The following is a 21,393-nucleotide window of genomic DNA, read 5'->3' on the forward strand; positions in this document are numbered from 1 at the left end:
CGTCGTTAGCAAGCTGAAACCGGTACCGCTTGAGGTAATATCCGAGGAGGAGTGGGCAGCCAGTGCCTTTCCTCCAGTGGTTATGCTCCGCTGTTTGCTCCGGGTTCTCCGAGAATGCGCCAAAGAGCGGGGGTGCATGTCAGCGACGAGGGCAGCATCTAGAGTATGTACCACTGTTCCCCTTCCTGTGCCGCCCGCTTCACCGCCGACAACGAAGGGCCGAGTACGGTGTGAAGTACCGGTAATCTAACGGTTCCGAAGATGTGGGGGAAGGGGGGGAGAGGGGGGGAAGAGGGGGAGAGGGGGAAAGGGGGAAAGACGAACCACGAGCGAGTGAAGCTGCTGCAGAATGAAAATGGGGGGGCCCTACCCTATAAGGATATAAAATAAACTAAAGCAAGCAAGCTAGCAAGCGGGGGCCGAGCCCACCCAGCCCGAAGGCCTACTCATAGCCCGAGCCTCAGCGACCAGACTAGCAGCCACTCCATCATCACCTCATTCCCACAATCCCCCAGCCCACCTACACCAGCACCGCCACCACACTCGACTCACACGCAGCTTTCTGTTCGCCCTTGTGAACCAGCGCCCCCACCCGCCGGGCGCCAGGCTTCAGAGGCAGGTCCCACACCAGCTCGCTTGCCGTGACACTGATGGGCATTGACGGGGGAGAGCGGCGGCGGTGGCGGCCGGGGGGATATTACACGGGGCAAAAGTCAAACTAACAACTGGCGACGAGTTGTGTGTGTACGTGTGAGGGGGCGGGAAGGGGAATAACAGCCGCTAACGTCCGGTAAATTGAAGGGGAGGGAGAAACACACACGCACACAGACACAGGCACACAACAGAGCTACTGCGTGCTATTGTTCGGGGGGTGTTATGTCTGTATATGCCGTAACTGAGGGGAGGTGGGATGAAATCATGTCGTACAAGGGGCCCGGCGGGACGGCGGGGGAATTTTGCGGGATGGAAACACCATCAAGACACACCATCAAGACGCAGCAGAAGGGGCCAAGCAGCGGTGGCCCACACGCCCATCATACCAACAACGGCAGGAGGAGTCCAAAGCCATTACATTATTATTATTGTTATCATTATTTTTAATGTCATAAATCCACCGTAGCCGTACGGAGAGTCCCCTCCCTGGACTGACCTGGCGGGCGGCAGGGGCTGTTGCCACTGGGTGCAACTCGCCGTGTCGCCCCATACGTGCAAACCCCAGCCCTGCGGCCAGGAGAGGGAGCGACCGTGTGCTCTGGGCGTGCGTACATGCACGACGGTGTGTTTTGTTATGTATATACATATATACATATATACATATATACATATATACATGTATGTATGTATGTATGTATACGTACATACGTATGTATATGTATGTATGTATACGTACATACGTATGTATACGTATGTATGTATGTGTATATGCGTATATACATGTATGTATGATGTGTGAAACAGGGGGGTGTATCTTCGCCCGTGGCAGCTACCCTGGTATTTCGGGGCACCCTCATCCAGTCACCCTAGTCAACTTCTCAGTGGATCGCTCAGGTTCCGCACCCACCACCAGCATCCAACGGAATCTGCCGGGTCGACAGCGGCCCAACTCCATTCCTGGTCGGCTCGCAGGTTAACTTTATCCCAGGTCACCACCGTCCATCGACTAGGGGCGCAATACCTTCCACCATCGGAAGGACTTTTGACCCTAACGGGTATCGTTCCCGGGATCTCCCGGGGGCAATGGTCGCGCCTTACCAGTAGTGCCAAACCCTATATAAACTTGGAATTCGGCCCAAGTAGCAGCTGCTTTTGCTGAAGCACAAGCAGTAACAACGTGATCACTCCAGCTCGCATTCCTAGAAATGCGAGTATGTATGTATGTATGTATGTATGGGTGTGAGTGGGTGAGTGGGTGGATGGCGGCATTGGTGCATAAGAGAGCTAGTATCCAGGTCACCGGCAACCAAGCCCGCCAAAAATACAGTTTTTGCATGAGCGCCTGGGACCGCGCAGCGTCAACCGCTGCAACCCTTTGTTATTCTTCCCCTAAAGGGGAACTTGCAACATTGCAATCCGTCTGGGTCCCCGCCATTGCTCTCCCTGTTCCGCATCCCCATTGCCTAGAGCGCGACAGAGGCAGTTCGTGGCGCCGTGTGCCAAGACAGAATGTTAGAATTTGAGGTGTCCGAGGAGCACTCATTAAATTTCCCCAATACTCAAATTACCTTATAGTTGTGGTCCTTACGGATGTATCGCACGCGCAGCACTCTTGTCACTGTTGGGGCGTCCGATGGCCGCAGCGATGCCCTAGCCGGCAGGCCGTCAGTCTGGGCCGCCAGGCCATTGGATTGCTGTGGAATTATCCATTGAAGCAATCCAGAAGTTTGCAAGCCCAATTGGTCCAGTCCTGAGCGTTGCGGCCTGCGGAATACAAACGAACTGCACCGAAACCCTCCGAAAAGAGTAGGACTGTGACGCTGGATCTGAAGGTTTCGGACTTTTGGCAGCATCACGTCTGCTCAACGCAGACAGAGTGCAATCGTGGAGGCCTGTTTCAAACGGTATCTAACTCTAACGCGGGAATAGAAGCGATAATGAGCTATCAGATGTCGGGCTACAAGGAGATATCGATCCAAACGTTAATGAATTTAAGGATTTTAAAAATGGACACGAATTGGCAAATGCCAATATACACCGGGTGCCCATGGGTCGTCAACGCGGAGCGTCTGCCATGGGACTTGATGAAAACTTTGTACCGCTTACCCTCGCGACTATTCCAATCTGTTGCAACGCATTTATCCCTGCACGATGCAAGCGCTCTTCCTAGGAAGCGTGAAACTTAAAAAGGCGTTTGTTGCATTCCGTTGCTTACTCGGGACAAAAGCTGGGGGGACAGGACTCTACGTAAAGAAACTGAAGGCGCGAGACAGGCAAACGGAAGTAATCTTCGGCAGATATTTACAGATTCATGCGTATGAACCAACACATCATGCCCACTAATCACTTCATCCGCTTGGGAGCGGAGAGGGGAAAGCTGCGCAGTCGCCATTCCTTCCATTACAAACTATAGCACAAGTTTGGTGGTCAGTTATGGGCCATCTGCAAGCCTGCTCCGGCGGCTCAACATCTACAACGTCCCCTTCCGCCCCACTCGCACGTTCTCACTCTCGCTCAATCCGCTCTACTCACGCAGGTCGGCGCGGGGTGTATAATCAAGTACAGACACACACACCAGATGACCACCGCATTGGGAAAACAAGTAAATGGCGAAAGTGCGCTCAACAACCAAAATTGAGCAATCAACTCCCCGCACAGCCGTCCATGGCGGCAGGGGCAGCCAACGCTTCGGGTACGAGCCCGGTCCGGTCCTACTAGCGTACATGGAATCCACCCATCACGGCTCCACTTGCAGCAAGTTAGGCGCATGTAGCAAACCAGCTGAAAGTCGCCACCCTCGTCGTCCGGTCCGAACGACACACGCGGAAAGCTGCAAGATGGCGCAAGAGCCAGACGAGCCCCAGATCCACATCACAGCACCCATTGCAGCCCCGAGGAGGAAGCCGCTTAGTAGACCTCGACGTGCCACTGGTTGCGGTGCTTGAGGCCCTCAACCCACTCCTCGTAGTTCAGGCCCTTGGACTTGGCCACGCGCTCAAGCATCTCCTGTAGGGCCAAAGGGAACCCGACAAGCATATGAAGAGCACGGTTTGAGAACAGGTTTGGCAGGATAGAGCTCAATACAAAATGACCGCACCAAACATAACCTACATTCCGCGCGCCAAAATAGGGACATCTTCCCCTGTTAAATTTTTCCTGATGCATAGCCTGATGCAAGCCCGCACTCTGAACTCATCATGCCCAGACCCGGTATCCGCCCATCCCAGTCCCACCTGAATGCCAGGCATCATGCCCTTCAGGCCGCAGAAGTACATGTGAGCGCCGTTGTCCAGCAGGTCGAAGATCTCGTCAGAGTACTCCTCCACCTTGTCCTGTGAATTCGAAGGACATAAACAAAATCAAAACATCGCTCAGTTGCATCCACGCGATTTTGGGGACCACAAACACCCAATATAATATTTACTTAAGAGTTTTGCTAGTAAGGAACAGCCCACTCTACACACTTGACTGAATCATGCATCCGTGATTGGCACAGCCAATTAAGCACGATGTGGGTTTTAACAAAGGACACCTGAAGATGGAATCCCCCCACGCAATCACACTTCGCCGACCTGAATGTACATCTTGCCGCCCTTGCGGTTCTTCTGCTCACGCGACAGAGCATAGTCCAGGCGGAACTGGCTGGGGTAGGCCTTGGCCAGAGCCTGCAGCTCCTCGTCGTAGAGCTTGGCGTCCGAGTTGGCCACACCCATGAACAGCCAGAACAGGCCGGTGAACTTGTAGCTCGGCACGTTCTCCATGAAGCAACGGCGCCAGAAGGAGCGGAAGGGAGCAATGCCAGTGCCAGTGGCCACGCAGATGAGCGGGGCGTTGGCGTCAGCCGGCAGAAGCAGCACCTTGCCGGTCGGGCCTGCGAAAAGGAAAGCGTTGAGAGCACGAACAGCAAGACGCAGCAAGCGGCTTCAGGACGTGCGATTTTGGGTTGATGGTTGAAGCCAGTGTAAAAACATTCCTGGAGCGTTGTTTGCTTTAATAAGAGTCTCCAGGTGTGAACCTGTGCTGGCAAACCCAAAACGGTCAGGTTCACACGTTTGCTTGCAGAACTGATGCTAAGGTGTGAACCACACCGTATTGTGTTCCACCTTTCACAAGTAGTACCCGGAACATCTGAAAAGTGAAGCAGCTCACCGGTCATGACGATCTCAGTGCCGGGGGTAGCATCGCACAGGTAGTTGGAGCAGATACCCTTCTTGGCAGGGTCCTCCTTGCCGGTCTCCGGGTCCACGTACACGGCACGGCGGACGCACAGCGAGGCAGTCTTGCCGTCGAAGTCGTCACCGTAGCGGGACGAGGCAATGGAGTACAGACGGGTGCCGTGCGGCACCTCCTTACCCTTGCTGTTAATCTTGGTGCCCTGTGCGCCATCAGATGATGATACACAGTACACAGGAGGATAGTTTAATTAGAAATCATGCACACGCCTTAGCAGCCATCCGCAGCTGTACGCAGGTTCCCAACACATAAGCACTTCCAAACCTGTCATATTATCTTACCGGCGGGATCACACCGTAGGACTGACCCTCCCAGAACGGGATCTTGCCCTCGGTCTCGATGATGATGTGGCAGGTCTCACCAGTGGCCTTAGGACCGGTGATGGTCTCAACAGAGCGAATCTTGGCCTTGAAGGGAGCCTTGTTCGAGTAAGTGTTCAGTGGCATCTGGAAAACAAGAATAGATATTTAATCACAACGGTGTCCTACTCAGAACGACCCAAAACGATAGGGTGGTCGCCGATCAGCCGCCCCGATTGCATGAAACATTGCAGCTCACCTCGCCCTCCTCCAGAGCGGTGGGCACAGTCCTACAAGACGAGGGTATAATGCATGTTATGTAGGCGTTACGACGCCAGAGCGAGGGCAACTAAGGCGAGCCTAGACCCACCGCTTGGACACATCGGTGGTCACGGCCGTCGAGACCTTGGTGGACGCCACCGGGCGGAACACGCGGCGGCTGGCCACGCGGGTGGCCTGCAAGAACGCAGAGAGAGAGCCACAATAAGACAATGGCCCTTTCTACGCATCGAAGTGGCCCGCATGATGGGGGGCCCTAGCGGGAAGAGATCTTGCTATGAGATAACTTACAGCGCCCTGGGCAGCGGGAGCACGCATGGTCTGCGAAAGGAAAAAGAACTAATGTCAGTCTAGGAAATCGTTATCATAGCTTTCTGCTAGAGGCTTGTTGTAAACCTGCCTGCATGTTTCTCGATTAGGCTGTGCGATGTGCCGCAAGGGAAGAGCGAAGTTACTAGCCTGCTGTGCGCACAATAACCAGGCCGCTCGGGCGGTTCTGGAGCGGATAAGATCAGGCCCAGGACGGCACCACAAATTGTGCAGAGCGATGCATTAAGCTGTGTATTTATTTGGCATAGAACTTCCCTCTTGTAAATACATGGGAGCCATTCGATTAGGTCATGAGCGCCCCTTTACCTCCTAAGGTCGCTATCTGGTTGCTGTCGTTTCGACTGTCCTTTTCGTGGGCTTTGGGCTACTAGCTACAATGCCGGGACTAAACGCGCAAGTTTCGAGTAAACTGTTGTGCCTTGTTGTTTTTGCTCGGCTCATATGATGTATGTTGACGCCTATAACGACAATCTACGCCAGGGTCATACAGATGCAGACTTTCCAACCCTTGCTGTAGGACTTTTAAGATGAGTATGATGCTTTCCGTGATGAACACTGGTGACGTCTTAAACTTGAAGCATCCCTGTTCGGATATGCAAGTGCTGGAGGGCTAATTTGTTCGGCCCCTGAAAACTGCACGGAAGCACAGATATAGAAGGCGAAGCTGTATTGATTTCATGCCAGTTTTATGCCAGCTCACGGGCCCGGGGGCCCATGTACCCATCTGCAACCTTAAAAGCCCTGATTTCGAGGTTGCATGGCCTCCGTGGTAATGGCTGCTCCTTCTTTGGCGTTCAACTTCATTTTGCATGCTCATGTCTTGTTTGTCGCACGTAGCAGCTATAATAGGCCTAGACAGTGGTGTGCTACAGTACCAATGAACCGGCTTCTTGCCCAATACGTACAACCATTGAGCCCCGCAAAGTTGGTCGCGCTACGAACTTCTCTGGAAGTCCTGCAGGTGTCGCTGTGCCTTAAGCTCTCTATGCTCTGCATGCGTGCGTGCGCGCGCGCACGTCACAAGCGTTACGAAGCCGCATTCGTTGGGGCCCCGATACCGGTAATGTGTTTTTCCTTACGCGGATACCTACTCCTGGCCGCTTGGAAGGGTACGCACGGTTATAGGCGGTACAGGTGAACGGGCCCGCCGTGTACAGAACCTTTCTTCCCGCCATCCAACCCGGGCCTTGCTTTATTTCTATACCATGCCGCCACGTGTGGCTGTCAGAAGCAGTAAAGAGGCCGAGGATCCTGCCGATCACGTCCAAAAGCCATGGAGCCCGTGCCTCCTCCACAGGTGCTCCAAATCTGGATCTCAATGCGTGGTCTGCGGTGCTTCTTAAAAACAGACCTCGCAGCCACTAGCACCGCTACTGATGGTAACCAGAGTCAGGCGGTTCATCTTAGAAACACCATAGCCCGACAGAAACTTTTTGTGACGGCTTACAAGGACCTGCGGCCCGCGGCCCTGCCTCACGCCTTAGCGGCGGTGGCAGCAGCAGGGGGACTCGCGGTAGTCGACATCGGCACCGGCGGCGTGGGCGCCAGTGCAAGCACGTTGTGCCGAACCGCCGGCGGGATCTGCCCAATGGCGTCAAATTTCTTGTCGTGCTTGGGATGCCAGCCAGCGGCGGGAAGCGGCAGCGGCAGGCGGCGGCTGGTATACGTCTCGGGCTACAGACGGAGCAAAAGAGACATGGAAGGGGGAAGGGGGGGAAAGACGAACCACGAGCGAGTGAAGTTGCTGCCAAGGAAAGAGTGCACAAGAAGCAGAGCTGAGAAGAAGCAGAACTGGGGAAGGGGGGATTGTGGAATTAGAAAACATCCAACATGGTAGATGTAACTATTAGGGATAAGAATAGGATAGCGCGCGAGCCCGCGGCATGATGTTGGGGTCAGGCTAGTCGCCTTGGCTGTATCTGCAACTGCCAAGGTGACTGCTTGGGGCCAGGTTCAATGGAGCTGCTGCCGCTACCATCAACGACAAGAACGCAACGGAGGCCAGAATCAGCTTTATTCCAGCGAGGACATGGCCACGAGAATGGCTTGGTGGGTTGCCCCACGCTTAGGCAGGCAGACAGACAGACAGATAAGCACGTGCAGGTCGGCAGAGGCCCTGTCATAGCATGGCGACCCTTATCGATTCCCACTTCATGGGTTCATGGGAATCGCAGGCTTTCTCATTCGCAGGCGGAATTCAGATACAGGGGCATGGCCTGGCATGGCCTGCTGGACCTCCAACTGTGGCGTTAGGGACGTGGGACTGCAGGCCACCGAAAGGAGGAGGGACCGTGGACAGGGACGGGGGGTGACGCACGTAAAGCCAGGCAGATTCGCACATGCAGCCAGGATCGGATCCCCCTAAAGCTTCCAAGCCCACACTAGACTCCGAATTCGCCGGACATATTCTCACATGCAGGATCGCCCCCAGGCCCTCCATCGTGTAATAAACCCTGGTGATGCGACCTCCCGCGGACTCCACACAGCCTCTCGTGTCCAGATTGCACGCGGTTACCTGCGGGGCCACAGGAACGCCCCGGCGGGGGAAAAGACGAATTACGAGCGAGTGAAGGTAATGCGTCCCCGGCGGGGGACGGGGGGAGGAGGGTGATGGGCAGTTGGGTGGGTTTTGTTGGGGGAAGGTTGTACGGGAAGGGGAATAAAACAAAGAAGGGGAATGCTGGGAACGGGCGCGATATTCGAAACAGCGAGCGGAAAACCCGTCAAGTCAACGTCAACTAAGGCAGCAATACACGAGTATACAGTTGGGACGACACACTCTCCCCCTCCCCGAGGATGATCTGAGCCGCGATGTGACCTGTGTGTGCGTGTGTGTGAGTATGGTGATGTGGTCTGTGCATCGCAAACGATACACACACACCCTCTGTGTCCTTTTAACGTATTGATGCATCGACGTGTTGATATGTTGTTGTGTTGCCATGTCCGCGATGCCTCGCATATCGTGTCATGCGTTCCTAGCCGACTGACAAAACCCAAACCCCACACCAGGGCCCCACGACCACACCAGCACCACACACACACACACACACACGTACACAGATCATATCCTTCTCCCGGCCCCCGGACCTGAATGTCCAGGGGAAATGTGAGCCGCGCCTTGCCGTACAGGAGGACGCCGTACTTGATCTTGCTGGTCACGCAGCCCGTGTCGTATAGATCCTGAGCGGCAAAAGGTCAACAGCGCCAAAGATGGCCAATCAATCCTCCATTGCATAGCTGCATAACAATAAATAGTAAGGGAGATCCTCCCCGGCAGGCCAGGATGTACATACCCTGTTGTCGGGAAGAAACCTCCAGTATCTATCTGCCCGCACTTCCCCCTCCTCCCCCCCCGTGTCCTCACCTTCATGGTGATTGTACGGCTGGAATCCAGCAACCCCAGCTGCACGTACTCCAACACCCGACTGAGGCCAAGCTGGTAGTACAAGACCTCGTAGCTGCAGGCAGGTGAGTGAAATTCATCGGAGGAAGATGGATTGGTATCTGGCATGCCAGGAAGTACCGTTCGTGACTGGAGGTAACACCCCCCCCAAAAAAAACAGGAGTGAAGGTAGACTAAAAATGAAAGGGTTTTGGGAAGAGGACAGAAGGGAGGAGCAGGAGGGGGCTGCAGAAGGGCGAGGAAGGCCATTTTTCGAGGGGATTCCAACAGAGAGGAACAGCCGCCGCCGACCGAAGGGCCGGCTGCCAGAGCTGGGAAGGGGGTTGGCGGGTGTGGATGTGACGGGAAAGAACGGCGAATAAGAATAAGGAAATTTGGGAACGCCAAGCCACCCACCAAGCCACCCAACCTCAACGAACGATCTCCCCGAGCCGTACCACAAAGGTCATCGTCAGGGGGTTTCTACGGGAGGTTCTGTTGCGGTTGGGTCACACCGCAGGAGTACCAGCAGCTGAGAATAGCCTATTTAGGCTCTGGCTCCGGTTGCGTGCGGTTCCCAAGTATGACAGAAGAAGAAGAAGAAGAAGTGTCCAAAAACTGTCTTTCCCGGTAGGCGCCCAAAATGTTTTGAAATTACACAAAAGTAAGTAACGCTGAGCCGCAGCCGAAAACATTGAATCGCCGGCTGGCCTCTGGTCCGTACCGACGCACCTGTGTACCGATCCACCGGTTCAACCGCCCAACAGCTAACGACCAACCGACCACAACCACCGTAGGGAACTCACTTGGGTCGCTGCCGCGTCACAGGGAACTTGAGCAGACCCAGCTGGCCACCGTCGAACAGCATGTGGGGCCCACCTGGGGAAAGAGTGTACGACGGAGCGTGTACACGGTGTACGGCATCGTACGGAGTTACGGCATAGAACAATACAGTCAGGAGGAGAGTACTCCTTTTTTTGATGCGCTAATGCGGGAGATGCTCATGGTAGCTGGCTCGTGCCCATCCCGAAGACTCCCGTGCGTCTGTATATCTGCCTGTACTGCGCATGTGTTGGGGGTCGGTGGGTGGGGGGAGGTAATAGAAATTCCAAATCCCAATCCTGTCCAGTACATTCACCTAAAAGGTGCCGACACACCACGTCCATGCAACCCCTCCTGCTTCAACGATCTTTCCCACCACCCCTCCCCTCCCTCTTCCCAACCCCCCATCAGTTTCTAGACGTCCTCTTCTCCAATCCTGTCTGTCCTCCCCTCCCTTGTCATGTGTGCGTCGACACAGCTCCTTAGCACCCTGAAGCGAACCTAGACTTAACTCCACAAGCACCTCCTCATTAACCTCCGCATACACCTCCTCATATATCACGGCTGGCGCAACACATAACACGACAACGCTAAGGAATCCCTCTTCCCGCTCTGTGAGCTCGAAAGCTTCCATTCCCCCAATTCGAGGCGCTCTCTCTTTCTCTCTCTCTCTCTTTCTCTCTCTCTTTCTCTCTCTCTCTCTCTCTCTCTCTCTCTTTCTCTCTCTCCCCGGTTTTTCTTGACATCCTTCCCCCCCAGTCCCCCAGTCCAGTCCACAACTGAAAGCCGCCAACACCACCACCCCCTGGGCGCTGCACCTCGCCCCATCTCTTCCTTTCCGTATGCCTCCCTGGCTCGCTTGCTCCCTGCAATGTCATGTTCCTTGCACATGTTCTTGTCCTGCGCAACGATACCTCCCATGGTAATAGGATAAGGCAGCCACATTCCAGCCGTACTAACTAACTATGCCACGACCAGGCCAGCAACGGCCTAAGGGCAAACAGGCCTACGGCCGCACCCAGGCCCAGGCCCAGGCCGTAGCCCTGTCACCGCACCTCTAGACTTCTGGCCCTTCATGCCGCGGCCCGCGTACTTGTTCCTCCTGCCGGCATCACCACGGCCCACGCGGATGCGCTACGAGAACGCGGGGAGGAGGGGAAAGACGAACCACACACGATTGAAGCTGCTGCCAGGGCAAGAGGGAGGAGGAGGGGAAAGACGAACCACACACGATTGAAGCTGCTGCCAGGGCAAGAGGGAGGAGGAGGGGAAAGACGAACCACACACGATTGAAGCTGCTGCCAGGGCAAGAGGGAGGAGGAGGGGAAAGACGAACCACACACGATTGAAGCTGCTGCCAGGGCAAGAGGGAGGAGGAGGGGAAAGACGAACCACACACGATTGAAGCTGCTGCCAGGGCAAGAGGGAGGAGGAGGGGAAAGACGAACCACACACGATTGAAGCTGCTGCCAGGGCAAGAGGGAGGAGGAGGGGAAAGACGAACCACACACGATTGAAGCTGCTGCCAGGGCAAGAGGGAGGAGGAGGGGAAAGACGAACCACACACGATTGAAGCTGCTGCCAGGGCAAGAGTGTATGAAACGGACCGAACTGACCGAAAGGCGGGGAGGAGGGGAGAGGGGTTGGGAGGGAGTCATGAAATGCAAAAGAAGCAGGGACTGCGGGGGGTTACTTGCCGACAAGTCGACAGTGCCAATTGCCAAAGGATTCTAAAACCAAAAAGCGTCGTTATGTTGGAAACCAATAGTGGGAAGGGGTTGGGGGCCGAAATTTCAAAATTCGAAACTGGGTTTTGTGCAAGGGTACTCCAGCATGAGGCGACATCAGAGGATGGGGGATATGGGTCTGTCTGCTTGCGGGGCAACGTTTTAGGGTCAGGTTAAAAGCTTCAAGACATTTTGAAAGGAAGGGATGAGTGGATGAAAGGATAAGAATGTGGCGTTGTTGGATGGTGGCTGTAAGATGAATATATTCAGAGGGCGAGCGACCTTGAACTGAACAACCCAGTTGCCATTATCCCCCTCCCTGAACACTTGCCCACGCAACACAGCCCGGCTGCCTTTGCTTTTCTCCCCCCCCCGCCCCTCCAAACCCCCCCCCACCCCTCCAAGCGGGAGAGACGCACTGATTAGGTAGATGATCGAATAGGTGGTAGAAATGGGAGGGAAAGGGGGAGAAAGGGGCGGAGCGGAACGAGCTGCAGGAAAAATCTTCTTTGGTAGGGCGGACTATTAACATGCATCTAGGGGTCGCTGCCGCGGGGTTTGCGGTTTCGTTTTAGAGCGCCCGCGAAACCCTAGGCTAGGCCTCGTAAGCGTGGACGGACATGACGTTGAGAGGGTGGGTCCACCCCGATCTGTTGGCGGCGCGCCCTTTTGTGCCGTATTCACGCCACCTGGTGTGTACGTCACCTTCCCACTGCCTCCCCTTCCGCTTGGCAGGCTACTTGTTGGGGTTACGGCTCCCAAGGGAGGGTGAGATACGTCCCCTGTGGCTTCACCTGCCGCGTAGCTCCAGGGTTGTCTCGCAAATTTCCGAGGCTCACGTAGTAGTTGGGTGGGCTGGGGCGTGTCCCACTGCCAAGCTGTGGTGGCTGCTGCGGAGGTCGCTGGCTGGCAAATGATCTATATAAAGAGCCGTCGAGGAATGGGTTGGACCAGCTCATCTGCGTGTGTTGTAAGCTGCAGGTCCGCCAGGGTGCGCTTGATGAGGAGGCGATGCTCCGGAAAAAGCAGCTGGAACTGCTCGATGCGTCAGCGCCCCACGCCTGAACGCTGCTGTATGATCTTTGGCATACAGCTCCAAGCTTTACCAGCAGGTCTTTAACTCGTGACATAATGTAACACGCCGGAGACTGGCTTTGCTTGACGAAAACAGGCCAGTTCAACAGGATGTAAATACTTACATTTACCTATGCCGACATATACATCATGGTATGCAGTGACGAAGGTGACAACATCAGTCAGCGCCTAACAGACGTTACATAATAAGTTCTTTTACAAATCAAGCTCAACAAAAATAATTGCTGTGTAAAGTACAGACAGTCCCCTTCCTTGCGTCAATAGGTTCACCATAATGTACGGCGTGGTCGTTTTCCTTGTGAAGGCAACAACTCTGCCTTTTAGCAAGTTGGTTTTTGAACATATTAGACACTACCATTGGTGACGCAACGAACATTAGCTCGGCGCAAGTAGGTCACTACGATGGCCCCCAAAAAGAAGTCAGCGAAGAAGGTGTGACTGCGTCCCGCAGACAGTTTTCAATCTTATATTGTAGCTCTTGTCTACAAGCTCGATTGTGTCGCGCTTCAGGACGCCAAGAAGGATGCAGTGCAAACAGGCGACATCGAGGGAGCCTCCGTGGAGGAGCTCAACCAGAAAATTGGGACGCTGGAAAAAGAAAAGAACAAGGAGGAGGAATACCGAAACTATATGCAATTGGAGAGAGTAAGCGAGGGTAGCCCCCGCGTGCTCTTGCATGCCCAGGTCTTCGCTGGTTGTTGACGGGAATGATGGCCTGTGTTGTAATCACAGGACAAGATAAATGCGTTTTGGGAGATTACGAAGAAGGACTTGGAGGACCGGCGGGCTGAGCTGCGGAACAAGGACCGGGAGATGGAGGAGATGGAGGAGCGGCACCAAGTGGAAATCAAGGTGGGTCAGCAGTCACTGTTGATCCTGCACGCCCACAGCCTGGACTCGAACCAGCGGTCATGTCGCAGTGCTCCCAATAGACCTCCGTTTTCCTCCCTGACCACACCTATTTTCCATACGCTGCTACTTTTCGCCGCACATGGCCACCCCTCTTACCCCCCCCATCCTGCCGCAATCTACTACAGGTCTACAAGCAAAAAGTAAAGCACTTGCTGTACGAGCACCAGAACAACATCACGACACTCAAAGCGGATGGCGAGCTGGCGCTCAAGTTGCAGCAGGACGAGTTCAGGAAGCGCGAGGGGGACCTGGGTAAAGACAAGCGGAATCTAAAGCTGGAGCTAAAGGAGCAGGTGCGCATCTGCCTCCCTCATCTGACCAGGTGGAAGCTGCGCGGGGGGTAGGTGGGATACGCGAGCTAGCAGATATTGGGTAAGCGAGCTAGCAGATATTGCTGCCAGCTGCTGAGGACCCCGGGTTCTTGCAGCACACGTCGCCTGCCTCACCAGCCACCACTTCACGTGCGCCCTGCGGCTTTCGAACTTGGGGTGTGTGGGTAAGGTCCACGAGGTAAGCTCCACGGAGGTAAGCACGGCTGTGCGGCAGCTGCGGTAGCGGAGGTCGGATCCTATGACCTGTCCAGGCGCACTGGGGTGGTGGCAGCGGTGTCAGGGAATATGCCTTACGCAGTGCCAATTCCACAGCGCCGAATCTTTCAATGCAGCGGCATCGTCCTGCGGATGGATTTTGGGGTGCTGTCCCACCTACACAGCAGCCAGTTTGGTGATTAGGAACGTACGCGCGCGCGCATGCGTGCGTGCGTGTGTGTGTGTGTGTTTAACGGCGCGCGTTAGGAGTGAATGTCGCCGCTGTGCACCGTCGGGGGGGTGCGCGGGGAGAGAAAATGGAGAGCTCAAGACGTTGATGTGGCTGGTTGAGCCTGCTGACTGCTGTGGACCGCCCTCATGGGGGGCTGTGCAGCCGGCAGCCCCTGGGGCGTTAGGGCCGGGCATGTCCAGCAGCACATTTTTAGGGTGCAGAGGTGTCTGCGCAATGGCAAAGAGTGATGGGGAGGGGGCAGTTGGGTCGGTTGGGCGTTGAGATGAAGGCCTGGTCCGGAAGCAGCTCCAATAGGATTAGCGCTGGATTATGAGGAGGCATCAGGATTAGCGGGAAATATGCTGTTGGAGGGATGGCAGCACGGGGATGGCTGTTAAAGCAACAGCAGCAGCAGCAGCTGCTGCGACAGCGCTTTCAGGATCGGTGAAGAAGCAGCACACAGCCCGACGCGTCGGCCCTTCTATGCGGCTAGGACACGTTTCTTTTCCCTATGGAGGGCTAGGGACCTGCAGTTGCATTGAAAAGAGTTAAATTTGAGGTCTATATCCAGGAATGGGTTGACCACCGTTCGAATCCTCTATTGTGCTCACTTGTTTAACCCTGTTTTTGCTGTGCCAGAGAAGCTAGAAAACTCCGTCAGTCTTACGCACGCAATGGTGTTTCGGCCGAATTGCTCTCCAACTTGTGTGCCTTGGGTCTTCTGGAATTTGTTTAACCATGTATATTGGCCGTCCTTTCCAAGCTTCCTTCTTCCCTTACCGAGGTTACCGTCCGCTGTGGCTGGCCCAGGCACTTGCCTGGCCTTGTTCTATGCTGTCTTATCCCTTTCATTACCCCTTCTCCTCCTGTTTCTATGTTTCCTAACCCCCCATTTCCTTCCCCCTTATTCAACACATTCCTTAGGAGCTGGCCCACCAGGACATCATTCGGCAGCTCAAGTTGGAACATGCCAAGGAGATTACCAAGCTGCGACAGGAGTTTGAGCTGCAGGTACGGGCTGGCCGGGGAAAGTGTACGCGGGCAAAGACCAGTACGGATTTTGACTCGGGGTACGGGTTTGGGGCTTAGGAGCATTATTTTACCGATGGGGCAGGGATATGGACGGGGCAGGGGTTCAGGGAAATCGAGAACGGGCCGGCGATGTCCCAGGGGGTAAGCGTATGGTCCGCATGAGCGCATGTGCTGAAGATGTGTATGCACACGAGTTGCAGGCTGCCTGAGGGAGGAGGGGTTGGGCGCAACGCTGAAACCTTGTGAAGAGTGAGGGAAGATGGATGGAGTGGCGGAGTGGCTGCAGTGATGGCGCAGTTCTCTTTGGCAGTTCTGTGGGAAAGCCCTGAGGGGGGTTCCCCCATAGGACGACCCCCTTCGACAAGACGCACGAGTTTACTCTCTCCCACATACCTCCCAGGTGCTCGTGTGCCCTCCCTCACGCTTACCGCTGTCCTGACCCCCGTCGCTCTTCGCCTTCCGCGCCTTCCGCGACGCTTTACGCGGGCACGAATCTCAGGCACGGGAGTTGCAGCAAAAGTACGAGAAGAAAATGAAGATGCTACGTGATGACTTGGAGCTACGGAGGAAGCAGGTTGGCGTGTATTTCCTAGGACACGTAATGGGCGAATGCTAAACCACGTAATGGGCTAATGCTAAACCACGTAATGGGCTAATGCTAAACCACGTAATGGGCTAATGCTAAACCACGTAATGGCCGAATGCAAGGCAGCGGGAATGTGGAGGCTATATATGAGGAACATCCCCACAGAGTCACCCCCGGAAATGTGTCTGGTGATGACGGGTGTGTGATGTTGGTAGCTGTGTGTAGACTTGACATTGGTGCGGTCGCGTGGGTGTATGTATGTGTGTATGTATAATCCACTCCTCCCACGCTGCCCCCCCACAGCGCCCCGCAGCCCACATATAAGCCCACATATTTCAAAAGGCCACACAAAGCCACCATGCCCACAATTGTTCACTCCATGCTCAGAGGGCTCGACACCGACAGAAAAGCACACCGCCTGAGAGGTCGTTTTAAACGCGACGTTTTTTCTCTCGCGATCCATTTTACCCATCTGGTTGGAGACTTGCTGTGTGCATCTGCTCTTACCGACATAAAGGACGGCAACAGATTGACTGTGGGAATAATGTTGTCGCATTTTTCGCAGTCCGTGTAACTCCAGAGGTGCATTTGGTGGGTTAGGTGGGCGATGGTTCCCCCTTCTAATCACCCCGCCTGGCAGCGCGCACACATGCACATACACGCACGCACATACAGGCACGCACGGACGCGCAGAGACATTGCTAAACTCTGTAGCACCAACGGTGCATTTCCCTTATCACGGCTGAGATCATGAAAACACACAGACACACACACGCACACACACACACAGACACACACACGCACAGACACACACACATCTCGCGCAACTGTTCAACCCCTTCCCTTCCACCCGCACACCTACCGCAGGAGATCCACGAGATCGAGGAGCGCAAGAACACGCACATCAATGAGCTCATGAAGAAACACGAGCGCGCGTTTGCGGAGATTAAGAACTACTACAACGACATCACGCACAACAACCTGGACCTCATAAAGACGCTCAAGGTACAGCAGGATTGCCGATAAGGACGAAGGCTTGCCAAGGGAGGGAGGGCCCCATCGAAAGAGCTCAAACGCCGCAATCATCTCCTCCCCCCAACATTCCATTTATCTTCTCCTGGACTATATCCGTGTACCTCTGGTATTTGCTTTCTTCGCCAGTGGTTCGTCTTACCCCCCGCTTCATCCCAATTGCCCTTGCCTGCTCAGAGCTGGTCCACAGAGCAACCCTCCTTGTACCGAGCTCGCCTATGTTCCCTTCCCCTCCCTTCCCACCAGCTTCCAAGTACTTAAATGATGATGTCGCTATCCTCCCTTCTCTCCGGGGCGGAAAAGCCCAATATCTCACTTGGCCAAATTTGGCCCCACCAAACCCTAGAACTGCCCGCCCTGGCCCGCCCACTCTTCCTCTTCTTATCCCTGCTGCAAGTACACGACACCCCGAGTTGCCACCACGTGCAGCGGGATCCATTTCCCCTGGTGCACCCCTGACAGAAAACACACATTCACACATGCATGTGTGGGTATGTATATATGTGGGTCATGTGGGTCAAAAATGGAGATATGTGTCTGTTTGTGTGTCTGTCTGAATGCCTCGACGTCTTAACGTTTTCCCACAGGAAGACGTGGCGGAGATGAAGAAACGGGAGGCGCAGAACGAGAAGCTCATGTACGAGATCGCGCAGGTAAGGAGCTTTGAACAGAGAACTGGGTTACGGCCGTAGTGAATGATGTCCGGCTGCCGGCTGGCCCCCAAATGAACCCTTTAAGCGAAACCCTTCATGCCATTATTCCCGCCATAACCCTCCCCCCCCTAACGGAACTTGTAACTTGTAACCTAAGGTAATCCGCAATCCTTCCCAGGTCCTGTCCATCCATCACTCTGTCCGATCCCGCTTTCCTTCTTTCCAATCCTCATCCTCCGTAACGTCCACCACGCCGTTAAGTACCCCCGTGTTCACTTTAAAACTACCCCCGTGCTCCACTTCTCTGTGGTTCGTCTTACCGGTCCCCCGTGTTTAATCCTCCCTCCATTTCCGCACCTTAGGACAACAAGCGGCTGTCCGAGCCACTAACCAAGGCGCTCAAGGAGGTGGAGATGCTCCGACAGCAGCTGGCCAACTACGACAAGGACAAGCTATCACTCTCCCAGACCAAGGCCAGGCTGCTCAATGCGGAGCGGCAGATCAAGAACCTTGAGTGGGAGAACGAGGTGTGTGTGTATGTATGTATGTGTGTATGTGAAGGGGGCAGAGGGGAAATGGGGCATTGAAGGCACGTCAAGAGCCTCCATCTTGTGATGAGCCTATGCTCATTTACATTTCGTCCATGGCCCCCTGGAGTCCTTAGTTCCGGCAAAGACCTTTCCGCAACGTGTGCCGGGGCAAAACACCGTGGCAACCCCGCACATCTCCAGCACATCTCCAGCACATCTCCCGCACATCACTGGGCTCCTTCGTTTCCGTTCCTCGTCCCTCCAACAACCTTGATATCGGTGTTGTTGTTGTTGTTGTTGTAATAATGAGTATTAACCAATTGATGAAACAAGACCAAGAAATGCAAATAAGATGAAAGAGCTGCGGGAAGAAATTGCCAAAACGGATTTTTTGAAGGCAAATCAGCGGGCGGTCTTGTTTTAGCTACTTTGGGCGGCAATGGTGAATTGAACATGAAATTCCCATCTGTCCTCCACACTCGCAATTCTCCTCTGCGGCATTGTGGTGTCTGCTCTACTCTCCCGTGTATTGGAAGAGTCCCCTGCTCCATTTCAACCCCATCATGGGAACCCTTCGGGCGCTGCTGCATTATTATAACATCAAACACTGCAGGTTCTGTCCCAGCGATTTTCCAAGGTGCAAGGCGAGCGTGACGAGCTGTACTCCAAGTTCGAGGCGTCCATCTACGACGTGCAGCAGAAGACCGGGCTCAAGTCAGCGCTGCTGGAGAAGAAGATCGAGGTGCGCGTCTGGGTTGTGCCCACTGGGCCGGTGGGAGGCGGAAGGGGAGGAGGGGGAAGGGAAGGCGAAGGGAAAGGCGAAGGGAAAGGCGAAGGGGAAGGCGAAGGGGAAGGCGAAGGGGAAGGCGAAGGCGAAGGGGAAGGGGAAGGGGAAGGGGAAGGGGAAGGGGAAGGGGAAGGGGAAGGGGAAGGGGAAGGGGAAGGGGAAGGGGAAGGGGAAGGGGAAGGGGAAGGGGAAGGGGAAGGGGAAGGGGAAGGGGAAGGGGAAGGGGAAGGCGAAGGGGAAGGCGAAGGGGAAGGCGAAGGGGAAGGCGAAGGGGAAGGCGAAGGGGAAGGCGAAGGGGAAGGCGAAGGGGAAGGCGAAGGGGAAGGCGAAGGGGAAGGCATAAACCGTCTGCAATCCGTCTACGCGTTGTCCACACCCTCATCCCCGCCCCAAGACGGTAATATTGACACAGCTTCTCTTTTTTAAATCCCCTGGGCTTCCGGCAATTGTTCCGGCAATTGTTCCGGCATCGCTTTGGACTACTTCAGTCGGTTGGTATCAACTTGTTTGGGCGTGTCGGCGAGTAGCCCCCTTGGCTGATGCTTCCTGCACTACGTGACTCCCTCCCATCCCCCTCTCTTTTCAATTTAGGCAAAACTACTATAATGAATTACCAGGTCGCGATTTCCGGTCTCCCCTATTACGTTATGTTATGGAATGTTCTTTTCCTCAATCGTCTGTGCTTCGCCGTATCGTCTTACCTCCCCCCGTATGTTAGGCCCTGGGCGAGGCGCTGGAGATGAAGGAGGCCCAGCTGGCCGAGGTGCTGACTGCGGCCAACCTGGATCCCGGTACCCTCGCCGCCATCAACCAGCGGCTGGAGGAGGTGCTGGACAACAAGAACCAGGTAGGGATAGGGCCCTTCGCTGCCTGCACGGCCGGGTGCGGTTGACGGGTTCGGGAATGTCGGTAGTTGTGCACATGCATGGGTGTGCCAGTATGGGTGTGCATGTGCGAGCGTGTGTGGAATATAGCGGTGGGCGTATCCTACACACAAACGCGTGGACGTGGGCTACGTGAATGCGCATGTGCGTTTTATGAAAAGCTCTAAGATTTTGATGTTGTGGTGTGGGTCGGCGTGGGCGAGCCTGTGCATGGTGCATGGTGCATGGTGGGGGGTGTTGCGCATGCTGTGTATTGTATATTCCGTCTCCCCCTGGCAGCCCCCGACTTAGCCCGGCCTCTCCACCTGGACGTCCGCAGATCATCAAGGCGCTGCAGTACGACGTGGCCAAGGTGTCCAAGGCCCACAACGACCTCATCCGCGTGTACGAGGCAAAACTAACGGAATTCGGTATTCCTGTGGACGAGCTGGGCTTCCGACCGTTGGTCACGAACACGAGCACAGGGCCGGCGGGGTTGGTCGTGGGGGCGTAACCAGCTATATCTCTGCCATCGCCGTCACCGTCACCGTCACCTTTGGCGGGTGTGGTGTTGCCTGTGCTCTCTTGTGGGACCAGATCTTGTTATTGGGGAGAGGGTGCGGCGTACCTGGTTGGACGGGGAATGCGTAGTAGTAGGAGGAGAAGGAGGAGGAAGGAGAGGTGGGAAAGGGGGAGGAGGAGGTAGCGGCTATGCCAGGCTACTGCTGCTGCTGTGCGTGCGTGTTTGTGTGTTTGTGTGTGTTTGTGTGTGTTTAGGGTTGAAGTTAAGGCATAAACTTGTAAATGTACACGGTCTGGCCGGGGTAAGTTGGGGTTGCGGTTGGGGTTTTGGATGGGACGACAGGCAGGCGGTTTGCGCCCTGATGAGCGAGAGTGCCGACCAGGGTGGAGTAGTCCAGGTGTAACTTGGTAGCAGCGCTGCTGGGTATTTTGACTGTGTGTGGAGTGTGGCTGGATCTGGACCAGGAGGTATGCATGTACTGTACTTGTCGATGTATCTTGATGTACATACATACATACATATGTACCTTGGTGGGGTCCTTGGTTGCGTTCACAGCACCGTGGCGGGGGAGCATGTATGGGTCAATGGAGGGCCGCCGTGCGTGCAGAGGATCTGATGATGCAAGTAAGGACGGAATCAAGGGGGGGTCGTCCAGCCAGGAGGTGCCTCCTTGCGCGGGGGGGGGGGGAATACGCTGGCTGGCTGACTGGCGGGGCTGGGCGGAGGTGGTAGTGGTAGTAGTCGTAGTAGTAGTGGCAATGGCAGTGGTGGTGGGCTGGGGGTTTCTGGTGTGAAAACGCAACGACATCTGTACTGGATTTATGGGTGTATCAACCCTAAGTGTATGGACAATCTGCATGTTTGGCTTGTTTTGTGTTGCGGCATGGCAGGAGGT

At 55.1% G+C, this 21,393-nt stretch overlaps 4 protein-coding genes across 4 annotated transcripts in view; 1 reads left to right on the top strand and 3 right to left on the bottom strand.

Moving 5' to 3' along the window:
• VOLCADRAFT_118899 (uncharacterized protein) overlaps window positions 1-647 on the bottom strand; it is a gene marked incomplete at both ends in the record, with an annotated part of 14,714 nt that extends 14,067 nt beyond the window's left edge. The window contains one exon of the mRNA XM_002954939.1: window positions 553-647. Within this exon, the coding sequence (XP_002954985.1) occupies window positions 553-646 (94 nt within the window). The remainder of the gene's footprint in view (window positions 1-552) is intronic.
• Window positions 648-2,938: 2,291 nt separating this feature from the next.
• fnr (ferredoxin-NADP+ reductase) lies at window positions 2,939-5,904 on the bottom strand. Its single transcript, XM_002954940.1, has 9 exons — window positions 5,866-5,904; window positions 5,757-5,786; window positions 5,557-5,642; window positions 5,446-5,476; window positions 5,169-5,333; window positions 4,804-5,029; window positions 4,227-4,525; window positions 3,888-3,986; window positions 2,939-3,660 (listed from the first exon to the last, which is right to left on the bottom strand). Exons 1-9 carry the CDS (start codon window positions 5,869-5,871, stop codon window positions 3,562-3,564), a joined length of 1,041 nt encoding a protein of 346 aa, XP_002954986.1. The 5' UTR covers window positions 5,872-5,904; the 3' UTR covers window positions 2,939-3,561.
• A 1,364-nt stretch (window positions 5,905-7,268) lies between these two features.
• On the bottom strand, window positions 7,269-12,856 carry VOLCADRAFT_95820 (uncharacterized protein; the record flags this gene model as incomplete). The annotated part of the gene is made up of 7 exons (XM_002954941.1): window positions 7,269-7,469; window positions 8,209-8,310; window positions 8,883-8,975; window positions 9,160-9,253; window positions 9,984-10,056; window positions 11,055-11,133; window positions 12,521-12,856. The coding sequence occupies 7 exons, from the start codon at window positions 12,854-12,856 to the stop codon at window positions 7,269-7,271; spliced, it is 978 nt and encodes a 325-aa protein (XP_002954987.1).
• A 367-nt stretch (window positions 12,857-13,223) lies between these two features.
• VOLCADRAFT_121364 (uncharacterized protein) lies at window positions 13,224-20,489 on the top strand (the record flags this gene model as incomplete). The annotated part of the gene is made up of 12 exons (XM_002954888.1): window positions 13,224-13,253; window positions 13,332-13,466; window positions 13,554-13,673; window positions 13,859-14,026; window positions 15,417-15,503; window positions 16,024-16,098; window positions 16,978-17,115; window positions 17,730-17,795; window positions 18,158-18,322; window positions 18,939-19,067; window positions 19,831-19,959; window positions 20,316-20,489. 12 exons carry the CDS (start codon window positions 13,224-13,226, stop codon window positions 20,487-20,489), a joined length of 1,416 nt encoding a protein of 471 aa, XP_002954934.1.
• Window positions 20,490-21,393: the final 904 nt, after the last annotated feature.

Source organism: Volvox carteri (genome assembly GCF_000143455.1).
Source record: "Volvox carteri f. nagariensis unplaced genomic scaffold VOLCAscaffold_47, whole genome shotgun sequence".
Classification (NCBI taxonomy): Eukaryota; Viridiplantae; Chlorophyta; class Chlorophyceae; order Chlamydomonadales; family Volvocaceae; genus Volvox; species Volvox carteri.